General features: G+C 40.9%; 1 protein-coding gene across 1 annotated transcript in view; it reads left to right on the forward strand.

Moving 5' to 3' along the window:
* The first annotated feature begins 5,437 nt into the window (after positions 1 to 5,437).
* EGF (epidermal growth factor) overlaps positions 5,438 to 23,453 on the forward strand; it is a 62,900-nt gene continuing 44,884 nt past the window's right edge. The window contains exons 1-6 of the mRNA XM_081091449.1: positions 5,438 to 5,583; positions 16,113 to 16,238; positions 17,292 to 17,414; positions 19,579 to 19,701; positions 20,906 to 21,031; positions 22,075 to 22,211. Coding sequence (XP_080947575.1) covers positions 5,481 to 5,583; positions 16,113 to 16,238; positions 17,292 to 17,414; positions 19,579 to 19,701; positions 20,906 to 21,031; positions 22,075 to 22,211 — 738 coding nt within the window. The 5' untranslated portion in view covers positions 5,438 to 5,480. The remainder of the gene's footprint in view (positions 5,584 to 16,112; positions 16,239 to 17,291; positions 17,415 to 19,578; positions 19,702 to 20,905; positions 21,032 to 22,074; positions 22,212 to 23,453) is intronic.

The raw sequence follows: 23,453 nt of genomic DNA on the forward strand, positions 1-23,453 counted from the left end.
TGACTGTCTTTCTCTTGCTGCTTTTAAGATTCTCTCTTTATCTTTTGCTCTTGGCATTTTAATTATGATGTGTCTTGGTGTGGTCCTCTTTGGATTACTTTTGTTTGGGGTTCTCTGCGCTTCCTGGACTTGTAAGTCAATTTCTTTCACCAGGTGGGGGAAGTTTTCTGTCATTATTTCTTCAAAAAGGTTTTCAATATCTTGCCCTCTCTCTCCTTCTGGTACCCCTATAATTCTGATGTTGGTACGCTTGAAGTTGTCCCAGAGGTTCCTTACACTATCTTCGTATTTTTTGAATCTCTTTTCTTTTTTCTTTTTCGGTTGGGTATTTTTTGTTTCTTTGTATTTCAAATCTTTGACTTGATTCTTGGGATCCTCTTGTCTGCTGTTGGATCTCTGTAAATTATTCTTTATTTCAGTCAGTGTATGCTTAATTTCTAGTTGGTCCTTTTTCATGTCCTCCATGGTCTCACTATACTCCTTGAGGGATTCATTAAATTTATCGGCGGTTTCCATAAAATTCTTGACAAACCTTATAAACGTGGCCTTGAACTCTATATCCAGTCATCTGTCCTCCTCCGTTTCTGCCAATTGTGACCTATTTCTTTGTCTCCGCATTTTGGCTGCTTCCCTGTGTTGATAGAGTGGCCCTGCGCGCCAGGTGTCCTGTAGGGCCCAGTGGCTCAGCCTCCCCAGTTACCTGGGGTGGACACTCTTGGTGCACTCTTGGTGCCTTGGTTGTTGTAGGATCACTGGGAGGAATTGACCTCCAGGCCAATTGGCTGTGGGAAGCAGCTGTGTCTGAAGTGGGAGAATGGTCCCCCTCTGACCACTGGGTACAGTGGCTCCTGGATCTAAGGAGGTGCTAATTCAGCCCCTGCCTGAGGCCTCACAGCCGGGCCACGAAGAGGCTCAGCTGTGAAGCAATGCAAGCCGCTGCGGGGCCTTGGGCCTTCTCTAGGATGTTCCGGGTCTGCTTGGCTGGGCTGTAGTTAGGTAATTATCAGGTTGCAAAGGGCCGGGGCATTCACATGCAAAAGCCTCTGCCGCAGCCCGGGTGGGGCGGGGTCTCAGGGAGTCAAAAGGGCGAGAAAGAAGCTATGGCTGATTCTCTGCGCCCGGAGTCGCGCGTCTCAGTGTCCCGGTAACGGCTGCAAGCACCTCTGAGGGAAGTTCGCCCGCTGCCACCTGACAGAGCAGCCGCTCCCCGTATGAGACCTGGGTCCCCAGAGACTTCCCAGAACCGGAGTTCAGAGCAGTCGGGAGCTTGTGATTCAAAAAGACAGCCGCGTCCTCAGGTGCCACCCCTTTTCCGCGCGCGCGAGCCGCCGCCGCCGTACCTCTGCACTCAGCCTCCGCAGCTCCTCTGGCTCTCAGCGTGCTTTTCTTTTCTTCTAGTTGTAGAAATTACACTCAGCCAGCCTTCCTGTTGTTCTGGGCGGTGTTTGCTCCGTCCTTTGGGATATTTCTCAATTGTTGTGGGAGGCGACTATTTCCCGGTGTTTATCTATGCTGCCATCTTAGTTTCTCCTGCTTTATATATTCTTATTTAAAATATAGAACCTGGATTAAAAAATTAATAACACTTGTGTTAGTTCATGGGGAAGTATTTTGTCTACATCAATAAAATATTATTCAAAATGCACAGTTTGGTTTCTTTCTTCCCACTCAGGTCCTGCACCCTTCTTAATTTTCTCTCATGGAAATAGCATCTTTAGGATTGACCTGGAAGGAACCAATCATGAGAAATTGGTGACAGATGCTGGTGTATCAGTGATCATGGACTTTCATTACAATAAAGAAAGAATCTATTGGCTAGATCCAGAAAGACAACTTTTGCAAAGAGTTTTTCTGAATGGGACAAGGCAAGAGGTAAAGTACCAATTCCTAAGGTACCGAGGGGCTTTTGTATAGGCTGGCAAACATGATACAGTTAATTGGTAACATATAGATAATGAAATTCACATTACAGTTCATGTGTGTGCCTGACATTTGTAGGTATTTATTTACTATGCATCTGTGGCATGTTATTGAACAAGCCCATGAAATTCAGAAGCTCCCCAAAGTAGAAAACAAGGATGCCCATGTAATTTTGCAAATATGTCAGTTTATTAAGTCAGAACACCATCTTATGGTTAAAACATATTATCTACATGACTATTTTTTACTCCCATGGTTCTCAACTGGGGACAATTTTGCCCCTCAGGGGATATTTGCCATTGTCTGGAAACATTTCTGGTGTCACAACTGGATTGGGGAGGAGGGAGGATGTGCTACTGGCATCTAGTGGGCAGAGGCCAGGGATGCTGCGAAACATCCTACAACATGCAGGACAGTCCCCACAACCAAGAACTATCCAGCCCCAAACATCGATCGTGTTGAGGTTGAGAAACCCTGTTTCATTGTCTAAAATCTTTGTTGAGGGTTTTGTCACCTGATATCTAGGAAGAAAAACTTTTTTTTTTTTTTTTAATTCTCAAGGTGTTTGCACGCTGAAAAAAAATAAAGCAGATAGATATAAAGTATTTTGCTTCAAGTACTCACTAAAGATCTTTAATCTTTCCTTTTAACTGGTAGAACCCTTACATGAGTCCCAGGAGGAATGTCCTCTCTCTTCCTGGGAGATAGATTACAGAGAGCGCGTGACTAGAGAAACCTTAAGCATTTATTCCCAGCACAAAGTGCCCACTGTTTTGTGGTGTTTTTTTTTTAAACCAAACCTTCTCTCTCCAATTATTCTTAAAAGCTTCAATTAGTTGCTAATCTGTTTTATCACATCTTTAATACTTGCTAATCTCACTTTTAACAAGGATGGCTACTCATTCTCCAGCCAACTGTAGAATTGTTTCAAAATCTTAAATCTAAGAATCTGGAGAATTTCCTGTCACAGAATAGGAAAGAAGTTAAACAGTTGTGATTTTTTGTCAAGTCGTTAGGAACGAATTGGCTTTGATGCCTAAAATCCACTATTATATTCCCTCCTTTGGGTTAAAACATTGTTTATAAAGGACATCTGTTAAAATGTAAACAATTTACCTGGATGAGCTATATATTAATCTTTTAGCAATTGGTTCAATGGTTGGACCAAATTACTCTGTTTGAGATATAGGAATAGGACAGGCTCATGATGATGTTAGATCCTTGCCCACATGTGATCAGTGAGGTCAGGTCAGTAGCTGGAAATCAGCAATGGTGGGAATATTTACACCATGGAAATCTGCAACCTTCTCCCCACCTCCCACCCTCTACCCCCCAAGAAGACCAGTGTACCCCCGCACGCTGGAATGAGGAGATAATAGAGGTTTTTTGTTGGGCTGTTTTTTAAATGACAGAGCAGAGAACGCTGCCCAGGAGACAAGAAGAGAAGCCTTGCTCTTTAGTTCATGGGGTCAGAGGGCAAGGGCACTGGGAATTGCAGAAAGGGAGGGGCCTGATGGAGGAGGAGGGGCCAGATGAAAAGTGGGGCCCTAATGAGAAATTCCTTTATTTTAGAGCTCTGTGCATAGATTCCAAGGGAATCCTGCCAGAGTTTGGTAAATCTTGGACTTGAATTCAAGTGAGAATCTGGAAAGTTCCATTAGCAAGTGGAATCGAGTAAACTGTCCTTAAGGTAGCACCGAAACTCCACTGTTACTGCAGTTATAGAAACTATGCCCAGAAGTATGCAGATGGTGGGTTAACTGCTGCATCAAAACAACGGCAGTGTGGCTGTGATTATTTCATCATTAAAGTAATGTGGGAATGCACAAAAATGACAAGTACTCAAAAGAACAGGCTCTTCTACGTAAAAGAAAACCAATTTTGTTGAGAATGGAGGATTATTCATAACAATTTTGAAATTTGATTTTTACAGAGAGTATGCACTATAGAGAAAAATGTCTCAGGGATGGCAATAAATTGGATAAAGGAAGAACTTATTTGGTCAAATCAACAAGAAGGAATCATTACAGTCACAGATATGAAAGGAAACAACCCCCGTGTTCTCTTAAGCACCTTAAAATATCCTGCAAATGTAGCCGTCGATCCAGTAGAAAGGTAAATTCTGCTGTTTTTCAGACACTGAGATATATTTCAAAGTCTGGTGAAAATTCATAGAATCACAGCCTTTGGACTCAAAGGGACCTTCTCATTGGAACTATGGCCCCCTTTTGTGATACAGAATCACCCTTTCCAATAGGCCGCTTGCTGGATTTGAACCACAGCAACTCCCTCTACAAACAGCACTCCGGACGAACATGGCTTCCTGATGCAGAAGCATAAATCTCCTCCAGCTAAAATCCCACGGGAAGTTCAAGGACTGCTGTTGAATTAAATTTTCATTCAAAATAGTCAAGTTTGTCCTGTGCAGACACCTGAGGATCGTGCACACACTGAGAGAGTTGACCTTACATTCAGTTATGTGTCTAATTCATGTGTTCGCCCCCAGGTTTGTATTTTGGTCTTCAGAGGTGGCCGGCAGCCTTCACAGAGCAGATCTCAAAGGTGTGGGAGTGAAGATTCTGTTCGAGACGTCAGAGAAAATAACAGCTATGTCACTGGATGTGCTTGATAAACGGCTCTTTTGGATTCAGTACAACAGAGAAGGGAGCAATTCTCGCGTTTGTTCCTGTGATTATGATGGAGGTTCTGTCCATTTCAGCAAACATCTTGCACAGTAAGTTTTGCTTCTGGTGTGAAATGGAACAATTGCCATTTGAAATTTGTGTGATATTAATTTTACTTTTGCCAGTTAAGCCGATACTATGGTGGGTTAGCACAGATTTTGGAGTCTTGAATTCAAGTTTCAGATTTACCATTTATTAGACAAGTCACTCTGGGCAGGTATGTGACTTCTCTCACCCTCAGTCTCCTTTAATATGGGGATAATAATAGTACTTATTTCTTGGGGATATTGTGAAAGTTAAGTAAAGAAATAAAAATAAATAACAGTATTTGGCACATAATAAGTTTTCACATGTTGGTTACAGTTATTCTTTTTGGAATTTTTATGGCATGCAGTTATAAAGTTATACACGTTTGATTTGTTATCTTGCCAGTAACTGACTTCCCAGCTTTTGGAAAGAGGCAGAAATGAATCATGTGTGAAATGGACAAAACCAGAGGTCCAATCCTACCCTGTTTCTATTTTCTTCCCTATTTTCTATCCATCACGCTTCCGTGCTGATTTGCAAAAGAATGAGACAATGAATCTGGAGCTAGAAATTATACCGCATTAATTCAGAGTATGACTACATATATAAAATTTTAAGCTCAATACCTGTTTCTAAATCTAAAAAAAAAAATAATCAAAAAGGTAGGTGATTAAGATTCAGACAATAAACTGAAATGAAGTGAAACTTTAATAAGACCAAGAACAAATGTTTTTTCTGTTGTGTTTTAGGCACAATTTGTTTGCAATGTCCCTTTTTGGAGACCGTATCTTCTACTCAACATGGAGAAAGAAGACGATTTGGATAGCCAACAAACGCACTGGGAGGGATATGGTTAGGATTAACCTCAACTCATCACTTGCACCACCTGGTGGAATTAAAGTAGTACACCCGCTTGTACAGCCCAAGGCAGAGCCTGATGCTGGGATGTCTGGTGAGTCATCTCTGATCTTCAACAAGGGCTGGTACCTAGTTACTCCCTATCCAGACACGAAGGGTTTATCCTTGACTTCTCCCACTGCTTCACCCCCAATTTCCCATCTACCTCCAAGACCTTCCCACCCCTTCTCTCCTCCACTGCCATCGTCATGGTCCAGACAACCAGCACTTCTGGCCCACAGTCGTAGCCACTCAGCTAATCTTTCTATTTTTCTCTCTTGTCTTTAAATAGTTCATCTGATCCATTTGCTTAAAATCCTTCAAAAGCTTCCCTTTCGATGTAGATTGAAATGTAACGATTTAACAGGCCTGTCACTGTGTGACCACCCTGATCTACACGGTCTTTCCTCCTCCCCTGGCTGGGATCCAACACAGGCCTTTCCAGTTTCTCAGAATGCCCGGCTCCCTCATGCCTTCACAATTTGCAGTCAATCTTCTCTCCGCCTAGAATTCTCTTCAGTGAAATGTGATCAGTCTGTGAGGTTAGTGTTTTTTCTCCCATCAACGAACACTTGAGCCCTTCAGAGTTCTTCACGATTACGCAGCTTCCTTGATAAGGAGTTTAAATAGGATAATTGAAAGCATGAATTTAAAAAGAAAATCTATAATGATTCATTACACAATGGCTTTAATGTGGCAAATAATAGAATTTGATTGGGGGGCCACTGTCAGCTGCAGAGTTACAGGCAAACCTGGAATCTAGAAGGCAATGGGCAGCAGCGAAACTGGCTCCAGTCACTGACTAAAGGATGTAACCACATGTGCTCCAAGTGCTGAGGACTTTTGATTTCAAGAGCACTGTGACGCTGGCCGTGATGAAATAGGCTCACTAATTGTTCTTGTGTCTTGTAGAGCGGGAATGCTTCACCTGGGATTTAGAGTCTCTGAATCTCTTGATTGTATGTGTTAGATGAAATATGCAATTGTCCCCTAGGGATATGGTAGATAACTTTCATCAGATTCTCAAAGCGCCCGATATCCTTCACTTTTACAAACACTGCCCTAGAGGATGGCTAGTTCCTCCTCGATAACAGTCTTACAACTGCAGCTCCTCTGCCGAGGGGGCCGTGGTAGTACTTGGGTTGCAAGGCACTTTGTAGTGAGGCTACTTCAACAAGGAGGTAACCAATAAAAATCATGTACCCTGGTTGATATTATTTTTGTTATAAAATGTAAGTATTTATAGTATACACATCAGAATATCAATAAATTTCATGCAAAATGCATAAACTACCACTTATCAAAACCTCCTACAAAACACTAGCTCTGTGGGATTTAATGAAGGTATTTGGGGAAAAAACATTTCAGGGTCAAATAATTTAGACAGACTGGGTTAAAGAAAGTTAAACGGGTTGGTACTTTCTCAAGTGGTTTCTCAGAACCACTCACATGGTTAGGCGCATTGTTCATCTCTAAGGGTGATACAAACTGTCATTTTCCTACTTTATTTCCTGTGCAGCTGCACTTGACTACCATATTCCTAGCTCAGGCCTCTTTCTTAAGATCTAAACCTTTTTATTTTTTAAAAGACCGAGGCATGGCGAAAGTCCAGCTGCAAAGGTCCACAGCAGAGCTAAGCTGCAGAGAAACGTGATGAAAAACATCGGGGACTTATTCAGAATATACAAAAGAGAGCAGCCCGGTGGGGACTGTTGTCTGACTCGGACAAGGGTGCGGCTCCCAAAGCCACAGTCACGGGTGTCTCAAGGAAGCCTCATTTGAGGGTTTAAACAAGGCCTGGGCTTGTGGATGTGTATTGGCTTGTTAGCAAAAAGCTCCATGTAGCCGACTGCTGAGCCAAGGCTCCATGGTCCAGCCACAGTTTCACTGTCAGGCTGGTCTCCTGAGGATCCTGACCGGTTTCCTGAGCGTGGTCACTCAGGTCCCTCCTCGGGGCCTTGCCTGCTGGCCCCCTGTCCCGCCGAGCTCAGGTCCTGCAGTGGACATGTCGTCTGTACACACTCAGGCTCAGCAAACATCGAGGCCCAGATGTCTGGCTGCCTTCTGAGCATTTCTACTTGAATTTCTTGCAAGTGCTTCAGGCGCAAAGGACATAACTGACCTCCTGGCTCTCGCGTCCCTCCTCCCCAGCTCCTCCCCGTCCAGTGCCCAGACTCAGTGAGGCCATCTCACCTTCTTCTCCCACGGCAGACATGTAGGAGCTCCCTTTCCTCCCTCTTTCCCACTCCCACCCATGAAATCAATCTAAGAATTCTACCATTTACAACCCAAGCGCTGGTCCTCTCTGGGCAGCCATCTCAGTGTCCCCTAAACTTGTACCCCGCCTCCCTTTTCTATCCTGCAGGGAGCGTAACCCTTTAAGAAAGAGAGCCCAGTTATGTCATCCCTTGATTGAAACCAGTTGACAACTCTCAAATGCCAACAGTGAAAGTCCAGTCTCTATTTGGCTTGCTCGCAGGGTCCTCTGCTCGTTTCTCAGCTTCCCCTCTCACATTGTCTGCCCTGCTCTGCACCGTCCTCCCAGATTTCATGTCCTCCCACGGGCAGGCCTGCACCGTCCTCCCAGATTTCATGTCCTCCCACGGGCAGGCCTGCACCGTCCTCCCAGATTTCATGTCCTCCCACAGGCAGGCCTGCTCTGTCCTCCCAGATTTCATGTCCTCCCACGGGCAGGCCTGCTCTGTCCTCCCAGATTTCATGTCCTCCCACAGGCAGGCCTGCACCGTCCTCCCAGATTTCATGTCCTCCCACGGGCAGGCCTGCACCGTCCTCCCAGATTTCATGTCCTCCCACGGGCAGGCCTGCTCTGTCCTCCCAGCCTTCAAGCCGGCTCAGGAACGCTCTCAGAGAACACCTTTTCTGGCACACGGCATTCGATCATGCTTTGCCATAACTGTCTCCCTTCCTAAACCCCTTCAGTCCTATGAGGACAGGGACTACAACTCTCCAGGTACTCCCAGTGCCCGGAGAACATATAATAGTTGGAATAAAACTAAATGTGAAAACACCATTTGGCTCTCGCCCCTAAAAAATATCAAAAGGAAGAAGTTCTAAAGATATTTACTATCTAAGCACATGTTGCCTTCCTTCATGTTGTAAGCTCCACCTCTGCCTTGGTCAGACAGTGCTCCCTGGGGCTGCTCCCTTTGGTACATTCAAAATAAATCCCCGATGTTTTCATCGGTTTTCTCTGCAGAAGCTTCACTCTGTAGCAGATCTTTGCAGCTTCATTCTCATTATGTCTCAGAGTCTTTTTCTTTCTTCTTCTTCTTTTTTTTAAATTGGTCTAGATCAGTGATGGCGAACCTTTTGAGCTCGGCGGGTCAGCATTTTGAAAAACCCTAACTTAACTCGGGTGCCCTGTCACATATAGAAATTTTTTGATATTTTCAACCATAGTAAAACAAAGACTTATATATTTGGTATTTATTTTATATATTTAAATGCCATTTAACAAAGAAAAATCAACCAAAAAAATGAGTTTGCGTGTCACCTCTGACACGCGTGTCATAGGTTCACCACCACTGGTCTAGATCTCAAGAAAGAGATCTGGACTAGAATTGGTAGATAATGGGAGTCACATGATGCATAGAAAATGAAACAGAAAAGCACCCCAGGTTCTATCACCCTTAGATAATAGAAATAGCCATAATTATTGAGTATACACAGAATTATCCACCCTGGGCTTTCCCTATATTATCTCATCTAATCTTCACGAAAACTTTATGAATTAGGTGTGATTATTAGTACCATTTTATAGATTTAAAACTGAGGTTCTGTGACGTTGCTATAGCTTGTTCAAGGTCACGCTCTGGTGGGATTGGGATTTGAACCCATGTGGAGTGACACCTCCCCAACTCCCTCTGATATTATCTACCATTTTATGGATTTTGCCTTATTGATTTCGAGAAAGCTTGTAAGTTGACATATTGTCCATGGTCTTTTTTGTGGTTAAATGTTTCAGTTTGCATGGAAGGCAGGACCAAATCTCATCTCTTTCTAAAAAATTTTTTTTCCCCATTTCAGGAACTCAGAAAAATCTCTGACTCTAACTCTGTCTCTTTCTTACACACACACACAACACACACACACACACACACACACACACACACTTCTCCCCTGGTTGTTGGAAAACAGACACAGAATTGAACCACACTTTTGTTGTCAGGATTAAATTGATTAGGCAACAGTGCTCTCCTGGCTGCCTCGACCAACACCCATACTAGTTGATGTATGAATCTCATAGACAGTGTGAAAGCTTTTTTGTATACAATCTGAATACAGTACATTATTTTAAACTGAACTTCTGGGGATGTTGTAGCTAGTTTTACTGCTCACAGACATAATTTTTTTAAAAGGTGCTAATGCTTTTGCTTTCTCCTGTATTCTTTTAAATGTAGTTTCCAGTTTTAAGTCCTTGAGAGAGTTTCAAAAACAAATCCTTTGGATAACGAAGGGTATCTATCATCAACACAGTGCAAATTACTTCACATTCATTTCATGCACAAAATATCGCTGAATTTCCTTAATTCCGAGAGTTCATGAAGGAGAATTTCCTCCACCTGGAAGTGTACCTGCTTAGGGAAGAGATTAGTGTAGCTAAAACTGCCCTGGTGAGATGCTGATTCATCTTGATTATGTTATTGCTGGAGTGTTTACTGTAAACCCTGGGTTATTTAAAAACCTTTAGAAAAGAATCATTCTAGATAAGTGAGTATTTTTTTCACATATATTTTTTTAATAATTTTATTTTGGTAAAATACATATAACATAAAATTTACCATCTTAGCTATTTTAAGTGTACAGTTCAGTGGCATCAAGTACACTCACATTGTTATACAACCATCACTACCACCCATCCCCATAACTTTTCATCTTGTAAAACTGAAACTCGATATCCATTAAACTATAACATCTCCCAGCTCCTGGCAACCACTGTTCTACTGTCTGTCTCTATGATTTTTGACTACTCTAATTGCCTCACCTAGTGGAATTATGCAGTATTTATCTTTTGTAACTGGCTTATTTATTTAGCCTAACGTCCTCAAGGTTCAACTATGTTATAGCCTATGCCAGAAATTTCTTCCACTTCAAGGCTGAATGATCTCCCATTTTGAGCATGTTCCACAGTTCGCTTACTCATGTATCTGTTGATGAACACTTGGGCTGTTTCCATGTTTAGCTGTTGTGAATAATGTTCCTGTGAACATGGGCATGCAACGGCTGGTTCTTGTTCTGTTGGTGATGTTCCAGGTTCATCAGCAGTTCAGGTGTTGCCAGCCTGGTCCATCCATGAAAGACCCTGCTTTTAATTCTTTTGATCCAGTGAATTTTTGGATCAGATGACAGTTCTGTTTTTAATTTTAAAATAAATTTCTATGCTGTTTTCCACAGTGGTTGTGCCATTTTACATGCCCACCAGTGCACAGGATTCCAGTTTCTTCTGTTAATTCTAAATGATCCCTCCAAACATCCAAAGCTCTTTTATTTTTCATAGAAATCTTAGTAAAATATGAATTGCCATATCCTTCCAACATAGTTATAGGTAGTGATTGACATTGTCTTCCATGTTTACAAAGAGACACCACTGGGGCAAGCAGAGGACTGGTTTGAGGTAAAGCTGGGTGTTTTTTTTTTAAATATATCTTTATTGATTTCAGAGAGGAAGGGAGAGGAAGAGATAGATAGAAACATCAATGATGAGAGAGACTCATTGATTGGCTGCCTCCTGCACGCTCCTTACTGGGGATCAAGCCCGCAACCCGGGCATGTGCCCCTGACAGGAATCGAACCTGGGACCCTTCAGTCCGCAGGCTGATGCTCTATCCACTGAACCAAACCAGCCAGGGCCAAGCTGGGTTTTTTAATACAGGTTTGCCCTGACACCAAATGGCTGCCACTTGCAACACAGTGGTCGGAATGGCTCTTTATCATTTTCCTGTCTTCTTTCTCGCTGTCGGCTCTCACTGCTTGCAGGTCCTCACATGCCTGGCTGTGACCTCACTTTATCTTCTAATCCGGGGCTTTTTCTTACCATTTTTTTATTGAGGAAACCAGGTCATTTGTTTTGCAGAATTGTTCACATTCTGGATTTTGCAGATTGTACCCCTATGGTGTATTTCTTTGAACAGATAGTTCAGGCTTAGAAGCTTGTTCAGATTCAGGTTTCTTGCAAGAATACCTAATCGGTGGTGCTGCAGGCAGTGCTGTATGCCTCCTACCGACCACGGCAGCGGGCATGCAGTGGCTGGTTCTTGTTCTTTTGTGATGTTTAAGATTCATCAGCAGTTCTGGTGTTGCCAACCTGGTCCATCCATTATCAAGTTTCCCATCAGCCTTTTGAGCAATCAGGCTTCAGAAGCTATTGTTTATCATTGCCTAGAGCCATTTTTTGGTTGGTGGTTCAAAGTGAGGACATTCAAGTCTATCATCATTTATGCGTTTATTCACATTGGCAGCATGACTTCTCTGAGGAGGATCTTTTATAGGAAAGGAAAATTAAATGCTTGACTATTTCCCTAATGTATCTGTTTTCAGAATAAGGGTTAGTAGGCTAGCCTCCAAAAGTGATCTTTTTAAAAGCATCTTTATAAACTCATGGATTTAAAAAATATTTGACGTGTTTTTATTTATTGCAGTTATTATCATTCGGGCACTCAAACTGTGCCATCTTTCTCTAGGAGGAGCCCTGATTTGAGGCTTCTAATCTTCATGGGCGAGATGACCAATGGGTTCATCTCGAACCTGCTCTCTCCCAGTAACTGCCCGGGGGGGGGGGGGGGGCTGAAAGCTGGGCTGAGGCTATGTCTGGGCTCAGTGAGAAAGACCGCTGGAATCATGTAGCCACTTCTGCTGCCAGGGAATGTAGTGATTGTTGGGGTTGTAACAATGGGAGTGAAGGGCGCACACCTTGTACTTTTATTTCCATGCTATGGGCTGGCCAAACTTGTCAGAAATGGGTCTAAAATATAAATGACTGAGTGAGCCTGAGGGGCTCTTCTAAGAGTAAAAAGCATGTATTTTTAACTGCTTGGAGTCTGTTGATTTGTTTACTTTCTGATGTTTAGAGGAGTTTAGATGATGAAAGATACCAAATAGATGAATTCTGGCTGAGTGGGGGGACACGCAAGAGGCAGCCAATCAATGATTCTCTTTCATCATTGATGTTTCTATCTCTCTCTCCCTCTCCACTCCTCTCTGAAATCAATAAAAATATATTATGATGAACCTGAGGTAGAAAAAAAGGTGTGACAGTGGGAAAAAAGCAAGATAAGGAATCCCATGTCCCTTATTCAGAACAGAGCCAGAGTAAAATCTGCAGATTTACTTGGCTGTAGCAAAGCTTCTGAGAGCCTGCGTGTTAGCCAGGTAGATGCCGAAGGAACAGTTGGTGGTGGACATTAAACTCCATGATTAGGAACTTTAATTGATCTCAAAGGTAATTAAGCCTCAATGCTGGGCCCTGGGAAGGGGTATTATCTGAGGTCATCAGCAGCATTCTGAGTGCTAGCTTTGGCCTAATTTGAAGCTAAAGAACAGCAGAAGATTAAGGTGATTAAACAAATATATAGCCCTCAATCCTCTATGTTTTGCTACTTCTTAAAATGACCTTTTAAGGTGTTTAGTGTCTGAATTCAGGTTATACCATGAGCACATTCAGAGGAAAATAATGATTGCTTTTTTGCCTGTGCTCATCTTTGAAGAGTAATGTATATTATTAGTAAGATTATTAAAACCATCCGGGCATGGTCTTGTGGAAAAGGGACTGGGCTAGCAGAGCCTGACCATCTGTTTTGAGTTCACACTCTAAGGCTGACTGGAAGTTGAAGGAGAAATCACATGTGAAGGAATTAAGTTGCAGACGATACAATCACAGGTTTTTGTGCTTGTGTTTTAGGGTCTGTAGTACATCTATGTTGTAAAAGATATAGATATAGATATAGATATAGATATAGATATAGATATATGACGATGGTGATGATGGTGATAAGAACAGGTGAGAGGTGGTAGAAAATTAGCAACAACAATAAAAATCTAGATGAAGGAAAGAGCATTTCCTTTACCCTAGACACTAATTATTTTTATTAGTCAATTTGAATCTCCATTAACATATTTTCAGCAGTAATCAAGGTTTGAGAATCTTTAGAGGTATAAATTTAGAGGAATGTACCACAAACATCTGATTCTGTATAGATTCAAAAAAATATTTTTTTAAGTGCGAGATCTCAGAGAATATCTATCTCAACACTTTAATTTTATGGCTTAGGAAACTGAGGTAAACAGCAACAAAAAAGTGATTCAATGTAAAAGGCAGAACCAAGATAGAACTCTGTCTTCCTAATTCTTAATCCAGTGGTCATCTACCATATGGGGTTTGGAAAGATTTTTATAAGGAATATTTATAGGAATCTTAATTGTTCAATTTTTTTTTTGTTACCTCAAGAAAGCATAGCACTTTGGTGCCATTAGAAGGCCAAATCAGACCTTTCTGGATTTTTGTTGTTCACTTGAAAACTTTATAAAAATTAAATTAAAAAATAACATGCTATTTTGTTGTTGTTAGTCCTCACCTGAGGATACTTTTCCATTGCTTTTTCTGAGAGAGTGAGAGAGGGGGGTGGGGGGAGAGAAAGGAAGAGAGAGAGAGAGAGAGAGAGAGAGAGAGAGAGAGAGAAGAGACATTAATGTGAGAGAGCCACACCAACTGGTTGCCTCCCATACTCACCCCTGGGGCAGGGATTGAACCTGTAACACAGGTAGGAGCTGTACCTGAGACCCTTTGATGCGCAGGCAGACACTCTAACCAGTGAGCAACACTGGCTAGGGCAATTACATGCCTTTTTTTCCTTAAATAAATTTGCAGTGGATGTATTTTGTCTCCAACAAATTTACAAGTTTACTAGTATAATTTTAGTCATTTAACTTTACATTTTTGGGTCATATTATTTTTAAGTTTGCTTAGTTAAAATTTTGATATGTGAAACATGTAGGAACATGAAAAACAATGTAACTATACATTCATAATTGGCACAAAAATGAACAAAAAATAAACATTTTGGAATGAATATAAAAATATTCAGTGTAATCTTAACTGATTTAGTAGGTCTTATTGCAGCAGTATTGAATAATTGACAAGATTGATTGTGCATTTAATTCTGTACAGAGATTCAAGTAAACGAGTTTAAAATAAGGAAATAACACAGACAAGGTAAAAGGAGGTATTTGCAACTGAGATGAAGGAGAGATGTTTCATTAGAACATCATTAGGCTGCTGTTCCTCAGAGTGTGGCGTGAAGACTCCCGGCTTCAGAATCACTCTGATCCTGTGAAAAACGCAGATTCCTGAGCCATTTCCTTGATTTAGCAAATCAGAATCTCCCAAGTGCGACATGCTCTTCAGGTGGGACAATGCACGCTAGGGACATTTTCAAGGGGCAAGACTATGTCTCTACTGTGTCATGCTGGTGTTGGTCAAGAAAAGTGTTTCATAATTTAAAACAGAAGGAAACAGGTAGAGTCAGAGGGAAGAAACATTTATAAGTAGAGAAACAGAGAGCCACATGGAGCATGGTCGCAGCCCCTTGCACTGCTAATGCTCAGGCGGTTTTCAGCAGTCCTGCCTTAGGTCTTTGGCTCTCCCCATGATTCACAGGGTCTCACTGACCTCAGCCATGTCATGACTCAGGGTCCATGACCCCCATTTTCTCCCCTTGAGGTCACCTCCTAGCCGAGCTCTGGCCTCATATCTAACTGCATCCTGGGGTCGGCCTTCACACTCAGCTTATCTCAGTATTTTCTAGAGCATTTTGCAAAGGTGTTGTCATTGTAAAAATTGGCAAAGAATAAGAGGGAACACAACTGGAGCAGAGATGTACATGTGACTAGTTTGGCCCTTGACTCGGGCTCTGATAATTAAAGGTACCACGCTGGCCATTTATTGTTCATTATATTTGGCTACTTCAACCCAAGCATCTACCTCACTGAGCAGATTTTACTATTTACACTGAGTTATTTTGTAAAACATGGAATGCAACAAACTCAGAAAATTAGGGCTAGACATACTACATGGGTATTTATTAAATCTGAAAAATGTTCTTGAAACAGTGATCCTAAAGATAATTAATTATATAGATCTGACAGATAAATATTACACTTAAGAACAGCTGTTCTGTAAGAGATATTTCATTTACAGAATTTTTGTTTATGTATTTAGTTACTTTTTTTTTTTTTTTTTACAAAGGTAAATCAGAATGAAAAAAGCCAAGTTGTGTTTAGTGTTAGTCACCCCAGGAATGACATCCCCAGCTAATTCGAACGCCCTATCTTGAGAGCTTTTGCAGGAGGGATACAATTAGGAAACTGAATGGGCTTGGGCAAGCTGCGGAATCCTGCCAAAGCCGTCCCACCCTAGAGCGGTGCCACCATCTGTGGAAGACAACCCTCCCACCCCCTCCACCCCCCCTGATGCCACAGGGAGATTAGATTTAAGAACCATCAAGGAACCAGACATTTGCCCCCTGTCAAAACACACCCCTATGTCAAATAAACCATCTTCTCTTTTAGATCAGAAACTCTGCAAACTGAGGAAAGGTAACTGCAGAGGCAGCGTGTGCGGGCAAGCCCCGAAGTCCCATCTGTGCACGTGTGCGGAGGGCTACGCCTTAAGCCAGGACGGGAAGCGCTGTGAAGGTAATGCGCGGCGGCGGCTGTCGGCAGCTCTGACAGGCGCCTGCTCTTCAGAGGGCCGTGCAGAGCCTCGATGGGAAATCAGTTTTACTCCCCCGTCCCTTCCCCAGAGAAACAATTTTATTTTCCCCTGTTTTTAAAGCCTTCGTAATACTTCCAGGTCTTCTTTATAGCTTGTGTCCCTAGATCGAATGCTTTCAGAGGCTCCGCAGGGGTTGACCGTAGGCAGGCGTTCTCTGAGTGGACTCCATGGAACCCCGTGGGTTTGGCTGTGTGCAAAATATCTCTATTTTCAAATATTTTAGGGAAGTAGTTCCATAGCTATCATAAGACGCTCAGAGGGTGTGCCACCCCACATCTCCTCCCCTGAAGGTCTAGTGGGAAAGGGAATCTGGAGGAACTGTGTAGCTCGCTGGTCAGCGAGGGCTCCTCCTGGATGAGACTCCAGGCCAAGGTTAGCGGAGCCAGGAGGAATACCGGGCGCTCCAGGGAGCAGCTGCTGAAAACACTCCGAGGGCTGCCGCGCATACGCAGTGGAGGTAGCTGGGGTGAGACATTAGGTAAACGTCAGACCCACTCGTTAAGGATACGGCCCTGCTTACCTGGGGCTAGTCAGAGGGAGGCATCTCATAGAACGGGGACCTGGAGGCTGGGTGTCGCTGCGAGTGGGCCCACCCTCAGGGGAGGGCTGCTGTCAGCTTTGAGGGGCTGCAGAGCAGAGCAGGCAAGTCCTGTCCCTGTCAAGAACTTTTAACAGTCCCGCCTTAAGTGGCTTTAAGTTGCTGTATCTTTTCAGAGAAAATAGTATGATTTCCCCCCCAGGGTGATTCTATGAACGTCTGTATTTGAAAGTACAAACTCTGACAGAATAACAAGGACTTTCATGATAAGTGAACTGACTTCTTTCACCCTTTACGACAGTAGCAAAAGGAGTCTTTCCATGGTCAGGAACAGTAGATACAAGTGTGAGATACTCTATTTTGGGCTGACTTGTGAGGGATACTACAATTTATTTTCAAAAATAACCATCTATGTTTTGTTGTTGTCATTGTGTAGATGTCAATGAATGTGCCTTTTGGAATCATGGCTGTACTCTTGGGTGTGAAAACACCCCTGGATCCTATTATTGCACATGCCCTGTAGGATTTGTTCTGCTTCCTGATGGGAAACGGTGTCACCGTAAGTCACAACAAGTACTTACTTTGCTATTTCCTTCATATTCACTGATGTTTGGGAGGTGGCTATGGTCTGGGTTGATGGTCCTAGATCAGCTGTAAGCTTCAGAATTACCTTGGAGTTTTATTTTATTTTGTTTTAAAACATAAATGATTGGACTCTATTCCAGACTTGTGGAATATACATATATATATATATATATATATATATATATATTCCAAATTTATCCATATTTTATGATATTCATTATATGTATATTACTAAAAAACAAGCATATAAAATCATGATATATTATTATATCTAAAAAACTCGTTGTAAATCACTAATATCATCTAATATTCAGTCAGTTTTCAGGTATAACCACAATATCGTTACTACACCTAAAAATTAATAATTCCATAATAATATCAAATATCTAGTCAGTTTTCAAATTATCTTAAAAAAGTTTTTACACAGTTGTTTGGTTTGAAGAAGTATCCAGACAAGGGTAGTAATACTGTTGTGTTAGGTTGATACAACCCTGTTTTGCCCTACAGATTCTCTTTCCTCTTCTTCCCCTTGTGAATATTTATTAAAGAGCCATTGTTTCCCCTTCAGAGCCTCTCACATTTTGGATTTGACGGATGGCACTTCTGTGATGTCCCTTTTCTCTTACAAACTTATAGATAGATTAAAGGCTTGATCAGACTCGGCTTTGACATTTTTGGCAAGAATACTTCATAGGTGTGGTTATATTTCCATCAGGAGACACATTATAAATGTCCCCTATAGTCTTTCTTCCTCTTTTTCTTTCTTTCATTCTTTTTTAGAAACAAGCTCTGGCCTGTTTTACTAAAGAACAATTTTGCATGATGCACTGTTCACTAGCCTGCCTGGCATGCTTCTAATGATAGAGGGTCACCTGGGTCAATGGTAGCCAGTGTGTGTGTTCTGAGGTATTTTTCACATGCCGTTCCCAATTCAATATTACTAGTAGCATTTCTCTTTTTAAAAAATTAAACTTATTAGAGTGATATTGGTTAATAAAAGTATATAGGATTCCGGTGTACAATTCTCCAGTTCGATATTACTGGCACTGCCGTGATGGACCCGGGTTTTGGCCAACACGGTGCAGTACTCTGTCTCAGATGCCCACAGCACTGGGCCGCTGTTGACGAGGATGGCCAGTTCCCTCTTGCCCCGTCTGATAACTCAGAGCGGCTTGTGCCCACAGAACTTACTTTTCACTGTTTATAATGAGCTGGAGCCTAGAGGTGACTCCAAGGACATTTTGTCTTCTTTTCAGCCACCGTCCTTCTTCCTTTGGTGCAGGACCCCCACCAACCAAACACACCTGGAAGCGGCCAAGGCGGCTGAGGGGCTAGAAAAGGGCCAATGGTCTTTCGGGGGAAGGTTGTAGCAGCCATTGCCAATCACTTCCTAGATTCATTATTGCACCAAGGGTTTCAAATGGCGATATCTAGTTCTAGGAGTTACTTTTAATTATTAATTGGAATATCTGTATGAAGAAAACTTTCATTAACTATTTGGTTACTTTAAGATACAATTTGTACAGTTAAGACAGGATAAATATTGATTGGAACATCTTTCACATGCTCAATGATTTAAAATACCTTTATCTTAAAAAATACCTTCATGTGTACTTGAGTCTTTTATAAAACAAGCTTTCTATCTGGTTCTACTATTCTTTCCATCTTTTCCCATACTCATTGCCCACTGTCTTAATTATTGTTCCTTCATGGTACATTTTGATATTTGTTAAGAGCCTCTCATTCTGTCCCTACACCTAACCATAGTCATACAACGTTCTTAGTTTTCCCTTCACATAAATTTGTTTCCCAGATGAACTTGAGAATCATTCGCCCACGTTCCATTTTAAATATTTTTGAATTTTGACGACCAATAACTTTAAAAATATCATTTGACATAAACGAAAGTTAGAGGAAACTGGAGTCATTTTCCAAAATCAGATATTTTTCTTTACATATTCTTTGGATTTGAAATTTTTCTTTTCTTTTTGTTCCTTCATTACCACAGTAATTCATAAATGTTTGATTTCTATTTAACTTACTCTTTTCAGGATAGCATTTTTTATTAGCAAGCAATTTTACTGAATTTCCACAAATGTGATTTAACACTAATCTTGACTTTATTCTTCATTAATTAGAATTAATTTCCTGTCCAAGCAATGCATCTGAATGCAGCCATGACTGTGTTCTGACTTCGGATGGTCCCATATGTTTCTGTCCTGAAGGCTCAGTGCTTGAGTCAGATGGAAAAACGTGTAGTGGTAAGTTTATTAACTTTTTGTTTGTTTGAAACAAACAAGGTGTATTTGGTTGGTGGGAGTCCTGCGCCAAAAGGAAAAAAGACTCTCTCTCTCTCTCTCTCTCTCTCTCTCTCTCTCTCTATATATATATATATATATATATATATATATATATATATATAAAATTTGCATCTTATTGGCAAAGAAGAATAGATTTTTCCAACATTACGCACTGAAAGACATTTATACCATGGCTTAGTGTAGATTTAAGTGATATTTTTGGTTTTGGTTTTTAGATAGCAGAGGGTAGTGGTTATGAAGGGGTTTGAAATTAGATAGCCCTGAGTTAGCATTCCCAGTTACTAGCAGTGTTATTTTGGACTAGTTACTTGCTCTCTCTTGGTCTCAGTTTCGTCATCTGTAGAGGTTAGCAATACCTCCCTTCTGGATCTGTAGCCAGGATTAAGCAGATGATGGATGCAAAGTACTTAGCCTGTTCCTTGCACCTGTAAATACCCCTCTATGTTTATTTCATAGACCTAAGCATATAGAGGGATGGATGAAACTCAAAATTAGCAGAAGACTTATGTGTGGCTTTTTTTTAAAAAAATAAAGAAAACAAAAGCAGTCAAGAGGCCAAAAATGTGAGAGAGAGAAAAATATATTTATCACTAGGAAGAGTTAGACCAGTTGCCAAACTCATCAAAATGTATTTCGGCCCTGGCCAGTGTGGTTCAGTTGGTTGAGCATCATCCATGCACCAGGAAGTCACAGGTTTGATTTCTAGTCAGGGCACATGCCCAGGCTTGATCCCCAGTGGGGGCTGCGTGGGAGGCAGCCGATTGATGTTTCTCTCTCATCGATGTTTCTATCACACTTTCCCTCCCCCCTTCCTCTCTCTGAAATCAATAAAAATATATTTTTAAAACATGTATTTTGCATTCCACCAACTGCCAATGCACATGGTCTTGAACTCAGTAATAGAACAACAGGACAAGGGCCATTGAGATGTGTAGGGTAAACACTCAAGATGTTAGGTTACAGGAAGTCGAGTATGGTGACATTTTGCTTCTAATCTCTGCAAAATAAACTTGATTGCAGCAGCATAAATGATTGTGGAAATGGTTTAAAAAATCTATATATACCTGGCTCAACTCAATATTTTGATAAAAAATTGTTATATTTTTGAATGACAGCATCATTACCAAGCAATTGTCTTCTGTAGGCTGCTCATCACCTGATAATGGTGGATGTAGCCAACTCTGCCTCGCTCTCAGCCCAGTGTCCTGGGAATGTGGCTGCCTTCCTGGGTATGACCTTCAACTGGACAAAAAAAGCTGTGTAGCTTCAGGTTAGTGCTGTGGGTGTTTGAAAGTGTGTCTCTGCAAAAGTATGTGAAAAAAAACCATTTCATTTATAACAGAGCATTAAAGGTCTGAATTTTTTATTTTTGGAGATGGAAAACAAATTATTATAAATGTAAGTAATGTAAGTAATAATCATATAAATAATAATGTTTTTGAGGAATATTTAGGAGTTAATTAGTATTCAGCAAAGATTTGCTATAACATCAAGCGTGGTATTCCAGTATATGTGAAAGTCATGACCAGAATAGATTTAAACACGTTATAGTTAAAAATAATTGAATAAATATTTGTCGATTGATTTGATTTTTAACTCTCCAATGAATGTAATAATAATACTTTGACAAATTCAGGTTTTTTAATGTCAAAATTCAATATGAAGTTGTATGCTTTGACTATTATTTTATCTGCTGATGGTACATCTCTTGTGTCCTTCAACAGCCTTGGAAATCCTAGATTTATACTAAATTGATTTAATCTCTCCTGAGATTCATCATGCTTGCAATCTGGGATTGCCTTAGCCCAATACTCTTAACTTCCCAGGGTCTTTGTTAATCTAGCACAACCTGAGCTCTGAAAATTAACAAGGGTCTTGTTATTAACTCAGATAATCATGCTTCCATTCTAGAAGTGCTCAGGCCAGAGGAGGGTATTTATTCAGATCTGAATTAATACAATATGCTAATTTTAATATGTTTCAGTATGCGTGAGTCAGGGAGATTACAGCACTAACACTTGTACCATTTAGTTATGGTGTTGGTTATTTAATGCTGGCTCTTTCTCTAAGTAATTTGCATTTTAAAAGCAGGCCCCTAGACAGGGATGAATCCAGTGATGAAATTCTGGCAATATATCACCTCATGGAAAAGGAACTCTTCTTGCCTGTCTTAACCTACACACACTGGTGGGAAGTTAAGAAAGCAAGTACTGCAGAAGTTAAGGAAGAGGGAAAGGAAAGGGAAGAGTCAGAAGTGCCTCTTGGCTTTCAAGGCGTATTTTAAATGGAGCCATATTTGAATTTGGTTATCAGGACCACAACCGTTTTTGCTGTTTGCCAATTCTCAAGATATTCGACACATGCATTTTGATGGAACTGATTATGGAACCCTACTCAGCCAGCAGATGGGAGCGGTTTTCGCTCTAGATCATGACCCTGTGGAAAATAAGGTAATGTTTTGTCACTTGAACAGGTGTGGCTGTGCTTTAAGGACAGAGTAGAGAATTTAATCCTAATAGATGACCTGGGCTACTTGACAATCCTCTTTCAAGTTCAGAATCATTAGGCACAGAAAAATGTAAATATATACATTGAAGCATCATTTGAGAAATGTTAAGGATTTTCTATTATCAGAACCCTGGTTCTTGATGTGATTCAGCTATTTTATTAGAGATGATTGAGCAAGATCTTAAGTTTAGTTTTGTTTCTGGAGCCTACCATAGTGCCATACACATAGGAAAACCCATAAGTAGGTTTGTGATCATTTGCTGGTAGTGGGAGAAGTGAGAGGTTGGGATTGTACTTAGGAGGGATGGGTTAGTAATTTGCACTTAATGTATGTCATTGAGAGAGGGAATTTAATGACCTATCAACCATGGAAATCAGGAAATGGAAGTTTATGGTTCATGTGGGAATGGCAGTCTAACTCATGAAATGATTTACATAATAATCAATTTTTACATGCAGTTTTTGTATATAACTTATAATTTCTATGTTATCAATCTAATCATTTGATCATTTGATCTTTGTTAGTTGTCTTTGTGCTAAGTTAGAATGTGCTTGAAATATGTTACAGTGTCTTCGGGGATTATCACCCATATTTAGTTTATATAGTTATTACTCTCCCTCCATAATTATTTAGTTATTATTAGGTTAATTTATAGAATTTTAAACTTTGTGCTTTTATTTTTTCCTGATTTGAAGCAATCTGGTAAATGGCCACAAAAAAAAAAAGAGAGAGAGAGAAGCAAATTAATTCCATGTTTAATTGGTATGGATTGATGGCCAAATATAACTACTTTTGCAAGTAAAAGTTTAGTAATTAAAGACTAGCAAACAGTTCTTTCTTTTCCATGAGCTGAACCTATATGACTCCATGGAAGAGTTATATTAACAGAAAAAAATTAATAGAAATAATCAATTCAAGATTCATTTATTACCACACTAGTCTTTTTTTTCTGCACAGATAGTATTGTTTTACAACTAGATGACTACGGAGACTAGATGAATTTTGTTATGTGGCTCTCTTATTTTTCTGGTCAATGTCCTCATTTTCTTGCTTCTCAAATGGTGGTCCTTGGACCATCAGAATTGGTATCACCTTGAACTTGTTAGACCTGCACATTCTTGGGCTCCACCTGTGACCACCGAATCACAGTTTGCATTTAAACAAGATACCCAGGGGGTTTGTG

This window comes from Myotis nattereri, assembly GCF_964212035.1.
Source record: "Myotis nattereri genome assembly, chromosome: 1".
Classification (NCBI taxonomy): domain Eukaryota; kingdom Metazoa; phylum Chordata; class Mammalia; order Chiroptera; family Vespertilionidae; genus Myotis; species Myotis nattereri.